The 8,833-nt window shown below is 32.3% G+C and overlaps 1 protein-coding gene across 1 annotated transcript; it reads right to left on the bottom strand.

Annotated features, from left to right (window-relative positions):
* Positions 1-2,096: 2,096 nt before the first annotated feature.
* Positions 2,097-3,531, bottom strand: LOC120072178 (F-box protein At3g07870-like). Its single transcript, XM_039024586.2, has one exon. The coding sequence runs from the start codon at positions 3,395-3,397 to the stop codon at positions 2,243-2,245; it is 1,155 nt and encodes a 384-aa protein (XP_038880514.1). The 5' UTR covers positions 3,398-3,531; the 3' UTR covers positions 2,097-2,242.
* Between the last annotated feature and the right edge of the window lie 5,302 nt (positions 3,532-8,833).

The following is an 8,833-nucleotide window of genomic DNA, read 5'->3' as shown; positions in this document are numbered from 1 at the left end:
TATGTTTGATTACTTTTTTATTCATGAGAATCCTAATTAAGTTGAAGGAAATAAATTGATGTAATTTAACATAAGTATATTATTAAATATATTGGGGATATCAAATTAATTACTTAATCATTAATTTTATTTGAATTTTTTTAAAAAAAAAAAAGGAAAAAACCCTAATCATCCACATGCCTTTTGTGTAATTTATGCACAAAATCTCAAAAGTTACAAGACTCGAACAAAAATGTCTTTTTAACACTCATGTACTCCTCTTTCATACAACATGATCTTAATAAGTTATTGACTTGATTTCAGCTTAGTTTCTTCATTTTATCACGAATTATCACAATAATCTCGTATATTTTAACCAATAACTTTAATTTTTAAGACTAAATAATTATGACAAGAGAAAGTTATCATCTAATGCAAGTATACACTCTATGAATGTAAGAAATACTTGAAAAATATTCAAGGGTCAAATCCTTAGAGAAATAGTTTAAATGCGAATATGTTAAAATTATCACTAATATAAAAAGTAAGAAAAAACGTGATATTCGTTGACACTAATACAAAAGCTCGAGTTTTCCATTCCTTTCGCCCCAAAGAAACCAAAAGTAAACTCCATTAAAAGCAAACAAAAAATTCTTTCTTTTCGCCGAGAAAAGAATGACCACCAAAGATGCATATAACCAAACTTTTCCAACAAACACTTTAACTAATTACTATCATAGTCATAATAGCATTTCTATCTTAATAGCAATCCTATCATACTCTTATATCAATCAATGATAATAATTAGAGAGCAAACTATAAATGACCCACTTAGATTGACTTAAGAAAAAAATATATTTTTAAAAAAAGTTCAATTTTTTTAAACACTTTTGATAAAAACTAATTAAAATACACTTGAAAAAACTATTTTGAGTAGTTACTAAACATTTCAATTTTTTTAAAAATAACTTATTTTTTAAATTAAACACTTTAAAATGTATTCCAAATACACCCTAGATTTACAACAAAGAGAATGGCGGACAGCAAAAAAGACACCACCAACTATTTCTAGAGAGTTGGGAATCTCTCTACCCAAAACCTTTGCCAAACTTTTAACAAAAACCAACCCTCTCTCTTTTTATCCCTTCTAGGCTTTCACTATATGTTTGTGTAATTTGGGACCTTACATCATCATGATTCTGAAATTCAAAAGAATGGCTTCTCCTGGATACCATGAATTATACCTTTGAGACAACTTCCAAGTCATCTACAAATACCTTTTGAGAGTCATTTGAAGAACTGTTGAAGAAGATAGAAGAATGATATGTCAAAAAAGAGAAGCCAGGGACAATTTGTAACTTGAAAAACTCAAAAATATCAATAATTTGGATTTTTCCTTCTTTATTAACTAGAAAATCAAATTTACTAAGCATAAATGCAGAATTTCTTGCGTTTAGAGGCCTTTTTTTCTTATTTGCACTTCAACTATTTTGTCTGTTCTTAGTGTATTATTGTTATATGTAGTGTACCTCACAAAAAGAGCCCGTGCTTTTTCTTTTTCTTTTTTATGCTTTGCACTTAAGCTCCATAAGATTATTGCGCTTGAGCGAAACAAAACTAAAAAGTAAAACTCTACCCTCCATGCTTATTTATCCACCCTGAGCAAGTGGCACCACTCCCTCCTATATACTGAGATTAGTTAAAGCTTTAAGCGAGGATGGAAACTTAATCAAAATCATGACAGAGAAGAATTTCTAGTTTTTATGACTAGCAATGATACAATTATTTGTATTAAAAGAATAACATACTGAATTCAAACACTCTAAACTACTGAGTTTTCTAATTAAGGTAAGCAACAGAACTAGGAAAAAAAGAGAGAGAGAGAGAGAGAGAGAGCAAGCCCAATGAACTATGAAACCTGTGACCAAAACAAATCGAACTCATATTTTAAACAAAGACACTATCTTCTCCATCTCCTCAATTCCCAAAAAGAAACCCATCATTATTTCTCCTTCCCTCTAATGATCTGCAGTGTATATCTGAGCGGATGGAGTTTGGAATAAAATCTCAAATAATATAAGATGAATTAATGCACACATGGTAGAGATAGAGGAAAGTTTAAATAACCTTATCATGGTTTAAACCTTGCTAGATTATAAAGTAGAAGTATATATTATACAGTATACTGATGAATCAAAACTACACAGGACACGTACCATATATAAATACTCATTACATGAATTTTCTCCAAAAACAAAATCATTCAACACTTTCCTGCCAAAATGTTATGGAGAGAATTAAAATTGAAGGAGTCAATCTGATAAACCCACATATGTTTCTTAATTTCGAAATCTTGATCAGTCAATAACTCCGTCGTCTCAGTTTTGGGGTCATACAATATCAAATAGAGTCCAGCACAAAGACACAAGATGTTCCCATCTTCACAGGCTTTGATAAGCTGGAGACAATATCCTATAGGATGATGACGAGGGAGAGAATGATGCACATTTTCTGGTAGAGCAAGAACAAATTCTTTAATCCACGAAAAATCTTCTTCCATCTTCCACACATGGTACTCGAAATCCCCACAGCAAAGAGTTAGATAAAGAGTGTCATTATAGACTCCAATGTAAGGAAAATCACCCTCATCATCCCCATCTAAGGGAAAAGAAATTTGCTTAAATTTGTCATCTTCTAAATCCAAACGGTAAATAACATCACTTAATCCAGCATTAGGTAGCTGCTGACCTCCAACCCAATAGAGACCTCCATTGAAGTAAACACCGTGGTATTCATTGAGGAAATAAGGCACTGAACCAACAGGGGTCCATTCACAACTTGTACCAAATGCAAAAATCTCAACAATGAATTCATGACATACATAATGGGTTCTTGCTAATTTGTACTGCTTTGTTCTAGGACTAAACCCTAATCCATAAAAATAGTCTTTAACGCTATCCCCTTTGGATCTGAAGGTGGGAAGTTTGAAATATTCATTAGTCATGGGATTCAATACACAAACAACACCAGGTCTATGTCCTCGTCTTCTTCTTTTGGTGATAAGAAGAGAAATGAGTCCAGAACAGGAATTGATAATCGAGATTTTACAAGAACCGGAAGAAACATTAGGGTGGAAAGTGAATGAGGCAACAGTACTCATTCCTTCCAAATGTTGAGGATCCAAGTCCACACAATGGAGATTACGGTCACGACAGGAATAAAAATGGGCAAAGAAGAGATTGGAAATGGAGATTGAAGGATCGAACTTACAAGATAAAACTAGATTATTCCATGTTGCAGAGACGAGCCTGCAAGTGGGCAAATTGAAGAAGGGGAGTTTTGAGAAGATTAGCTGAAGGATATCAGGTGGAAGCTCTGAATTTGTGGTCTTAATCTTACTTTTCGGCTTCTTCTCCATCGCCGAGCACGGAGACACGTTGCCGATGAATCCAATTCAACCATATATGGCTGTTCGCTGCCTAGGGCAGTGCCAGATCAACATTTTTTTATTTTTTCTTTTTTTGGGTTAGGGGTTGTAAATTACAAAAGATTAGGAATGAAACTAAATTATTTATCCGTCAAATAAACACTTTAGTACCCGAGGTTTTAGAAATTATTCTAAATGGTCTCTAAGACTATTTGGATTATTAATTGATCAATGATAAAATGATGTGATTAGTACCGATAACGTTTTCATTTTTTGTTTCTTATTTTTTAATAAACGAACTTATTTGATAACTATTCTCATTTCTTGTTTTTAAAATTTCAGAAATGTTTCTAAAAACATGACTAAATTTAAGAAATTAGAAAAAGTATTTCTCTTTGTTCCGTTTCTGTTTTATATAATACTATCTCTTTTATTTATTTAAATGCAACTTTGGCCTATTGGTAACTTGCATGGGAAAATTTTAAAGGATATTGTCATTTTATAAACTATTTAGGAAAATATTGTTGTTTTTTTTTATAAATAAGTCGAAGATTGAAAATTCGACCAAGATAAAATTTAGTTAATTTTAAAGACTCACAATGTAAACTTTATGGGAGCGGGTTTTGAAGATTGAATTGGGTTGGATTTGGATTTGAGATTGGTTGGGGAAGCACCACGAAAGCTGCCACTTTATAGTTCTACAAATTGACACGCCCCAAACTTGGAACTCAACTCGGTTGATTTCATTTTTGTCCCTACATTTTTTTTGTATGCACAATTTTTCAAGAACCCTTGTTCGAATCTTGTCCATTTTTTTCCTTTTTCTTTTATTTATCATTAATCATATTGAACTCTCCCGAAATCCAAAACAGATTTGTTCATTCCTCTGACATAAAATGTCGATGATTAATTTAAGATAGATAAGAAGCAACAATATATAATGGAAGTTTGCAAAAAAAAAAGTTGAAGAAGATGATAGGAGAAGAAGAAAAGAGGAAACAGTCCATATCTTTAAAAAAAATGGTAAGTTAGTAAAGTTTACCGAATCAACTAGCCAACTCATTCTTTTACTACCCACATCATTTTATCATTAGTCAGCTAACGGTTCAAGTAATCTCAATGACCATTTAGAACTATTTCTTAAACCTCAAGGACTAAAATGTTAATTTGAAAACTTGAGGGACTAAATAGACATCAACTTCATACCTCATAGACCAAAAATGCATTTTGTCCTTATTTATTCTTACAAGTTTAAGGGTCTAATTTTAACAAATGTTTAAGTTTGAGGGTACGAATTTTGTTATTAAAAATGTATGGGAGTCCAAATTTTACATTATGCAAGTTTGAAGGCCTAATTTTAATATTTGTATAAATTTGAGACCTCAATTTTTACGATAGAAGGTTTGAAAGTGTAATTGCAACTACCACACCTACTTCAGGGGTGGTTTTTGTAATCGGTCAAAAAAAATTTACACACCTATGATTTTTTTAAGCAAGAACACGAGGACAAGAGAAAAAAATCCACTACTCTAAAGTCTCATTACAAATGGGAGGGAAAATATATTTCCAAATCAAAAAATAACCTTAAGAGGATGCCAAATTCGTTCTAGCACAAGCCACTCTGTCCTCCTCTAGATTGTGACTAGTCATATGATGTTTCTCAAGAAACGAGTTTCGTGGAGTTGAATTTGTTATGTTGATTTATGTGGATGTGATTCAATCTTTAGTACTTAATCCTAATGTCCATGTCTTCCGAGAACTTGTTGGGAGAATTCTCTCTAAATTCTACAATCTTAAATTTCAGCATCTGATAACTCATTTATGGACTTGAGTTCCGTTGGGCTCAACTAAATGAATTCGGGTTTAAGTTGACCATTGAACCAAATTAAGGTTTTTTTTTTATTCGATTGGACTTTAGCCCTAAATATTATTATCAAATCATTCTATGTGATCCAATCGGTCACGATGAAATCATATGAAATTATAAGGATTTTTCAACTTATATCTTCTATTTCAATTTGGGTCACATGTCAACTTTTAATCATTCTCAAATTCAATCATTTGTAATTTTCTATTTAATTTGAGAAATGGCGTGATAATTTATGATTGATCCAAAATTTCTCATTTAACAATGATAAAAATGCAAAATATTTGCAACATTTTTAAAATTCAATAATTTCCTCAACAAGGACCCTAATTCCAGCAAAAGACATCTCTTCCCTATTGAGAAGCTTGATAACATCTAACACATCTGATTCGACATCAAGTGGTAAGTTCGATTTGGATCACTCATTCTCAATGGCAACCAACCCTTCCACCAATGCTTCAGGTTCAAGCATGCTAACGCTCCATCTATTTAAAATGTACTTACAACCACCCAATGTCATGCTTCCATTATGATCCAGGCAATCCATCCCAAACTACCCTTTCCTCTCTCATTAGACTAGGGTGCATCAACATTAAGTTTTCAATTGCTAAACAACAAGCGAGAACCAATGAGGAAGAAGAGAGGCAATAAGGGGAGATGGGGCAGTAAGACCAATACCAACAACAAACTCCTTACCAAATGTTCGTAGACACTCAGGTGAGAACCAATCATCCTTACTCTAAAAGTTATATCAATGTTTAGTTGTGTTATGGGTGACTTTGGACCAAAGGTCATAATTGACTTCTAAAGAAAGAAAAATAACAAAGTAAAAAAATATAACATGATTTGGGTCAAAAAGTGACAACTTAAGGCCAAAATGAACCTATAAAAAGATTTTGGATTGGGCTTTAGCCTAAGCCATAGTGCTCGCCTGGGCCTCATCAATTACCTAATAGGCATGCTTCACACATGCCCTAACCCAAGAGATCATTTTAGGCTTGAAATAGAACTAAAAGAAGGTGTTCGACTTGGCCGAGGCCGATCCTAACAAAATGCCAAATAGGACACGCCCCATGGACAACTCAATCCAATTAGTCGAAGGATAAGCCAAATATGACCCCAAAATCCCCAAGGAAAAAGTCCTAGGTCAACTACACTTAAAAATACATCATGATAGTTCCAGTAGAAGTAAGACAATTCTATTACTCAAACTCCCTACTTGCTATACATATACACTTTCTAACTTAAGTATTGGAGCTTGTGTGGCAAGTACCAGACCAATGTGCAGGTCTTTCCATCATGTAGGTTACGTTTTTTCCTAAATTACAAATTCACATTTGTTGCCACAAAGATTAGATGTGTATTTACCTTGTCCAGATTTTACCATCAATAAGTTGTATCAATTTTTTTACTCCAAAAGTTGAATTTAACAAATGATACACCAGAGTCAGATAAGCGTTACACATTTTCTCCCTTTTTTTAATTCAGCACTTATTTCTATAAAAAAAAAAAAAATCAACTTTTTGGCACAAAGTTAAGTTTGGTTAATGTATGAATTAGGTATTGAATATCATTGTCAACACTAAGAAATTTCAACCAAAGCTTAGTTTCAATGTCACTTTTTGTTGAAATCATATCAATTTTATACTATTTTGTTTTTATAATCAATGTCACTTTTTAACCGGTTATCAATGAAAATTCACGAAGGGGTAAAAATTGCAACATTTTTTCATGTTACAAGTTAATATTGCAACACTTATTTAAATTTTAAGTACATTTTGATATAATTGAAAGTTAAGAGTAAAAATTGATATTGTTTGATAAGTTCATGAGTAAAAATTATTATTGTTGGCCTCCACCTAGATTTCAAAATTATAAAAAGGTTGAAAAATCAGTTTTGGCCACAAGAAAAAACTCATTCCAATTCAAAATTCCAAAAAACCAATTGTATAGTGCTCCCCCTAAACCTTTAAAACCCATCATGCTTAGCCAAAAAGCATAAATACTTTGATAAACCTGATAACTCCAAATAAGACATATAAGAGTCCAAAGCGTAAATAAAAAAAAAAAAAAAAAAAAAAAAAAAAAAAAACTTGCATAGTAATGAACTATTAAAAAAATTTAATCTATTTAATCTGGTAGGGACTATTTGGGACGCTCACTTGAATTACGAAGAATGGAGTTAATATGTATGTGGGATTAGAAAGTTTGTGTATGAAATCATGAGTATCTGGTGCAGTTTTTTTAATCTTAAAAGGTATGGTTTTTTTTTCTCTTAACTTTTTGTTCATCCCTTTAATTGCACATGTTTTCTCAATTTTTTAACACTCAATTGAGATATCAACTTAAAATCTTCACATATATTTTTTAATTGGAAAAAAATACCTTTTTGGTCATTGAGTTTTAAGGAATAGGTACGTTTAGTCCCTCAAATTTTAAATTGACCAATTTAAGTCACGAAATTTCAAGAATAGATTTAAAAGATCCATCTATTAGAAAAATCATTAAATTTGAATAAAAAACGATTAAATGTCGATGTGGCAAGATGATTGAAAAAACTTATTTTTTTAATCTCTCTCTCCCCCTCTTCGTCCCCTTTCTTTCTCTCATTCTCTTCTCTTTATTCTCTCTTCTCCCTCGCTAAATTTTCAAAAAAATAAAACTCAAAAGAAAAGAAGAAGAAAATCTTTCCATCTGTTGTTTTACATATACTCTCTCATCTCTCACCATAGGAAAACCAATCAAAGCGGGAGGTCGAGGATGAGATTGAAAGGGAGAATCTGGAAAAAGAAGCCCAAGCTTGAAACTCTTAATCTTTCTTTAGCTTTGCCTGAAGTTTCACTCTCCCAATGCTTCACATGCTTTTCAGAAGGAAGATTTTCCCCCCTTCAAAGATTTCTGTGAGATTTTTAGCACCTAAACTAAAAGCCCCTTAAAAAGTCCAACACCCAAACTACTTGCTCTAACGATCGCTTTTCTCCCACCAATTTTCTCATGACCCCAGTTGCTCATTGATGCCAAATTCAACTGAGAACTACGAGTATTCGGTTGGGAGAGACGACCATATTTGAAACTGTAGAGAGGAAAGGGAACTAATGGGTTTTTATCATATTCAAACCATTAGGAATGAGAGAGAGAGACGGCCATCCTTTTCCATTCTTCTGGGGGTTCGGACAAGATGAGGGAGGAGAGAATGAAAGATTTTTTTTTCCAGTTCTTTTAATGAAAATTTAGTAAGGGAGAGGGAGGAGAGAGAATATGAGAGAGAAAGAGCGAGGACGAACAGCGGGAGAGAAAGATTAAAAAACACAAATTTTTTCTAGTTCATCTTGCCACATCAACATTTAATCACTTACATGATCAAATTTAATGATTTCTTTTAATAGAGAAACCTTTTAAATCTATACTTGAAAACTCACCGACTAAATTGGCCAATTTAAAATTTGAGGGACTAAATATACATATTCTTCAAAATTCAATGACCAAAAAGGTTTTTTTTTTTTCTCCAATTTTTTACATGTAACCATCGTACTTCAGGTAGACAAAATACTCTTATTTCA

This window comes from Benincasa hispida, chromosome 2 (genome assembly GCF_027475165.1).
Source record: "Benincasa hispida cultivar pf3 chromosome 2, pf3_genome.v1.1, whole genome shotgun sequence".
In the NCBI taxonomy this organism is placed as follows: domain Eukaryota; kingdom Viridiplantae; phylum Streptophyta; class Magnoliopsida; order Cucurbitales; family Cucurbitaceae; genus Benincasa; species Benincasa hispida.
Note: the sequence above shows the minus strand (reverse complement) of the source record. Positions and strands in the feature narration are given on the sequence as shown.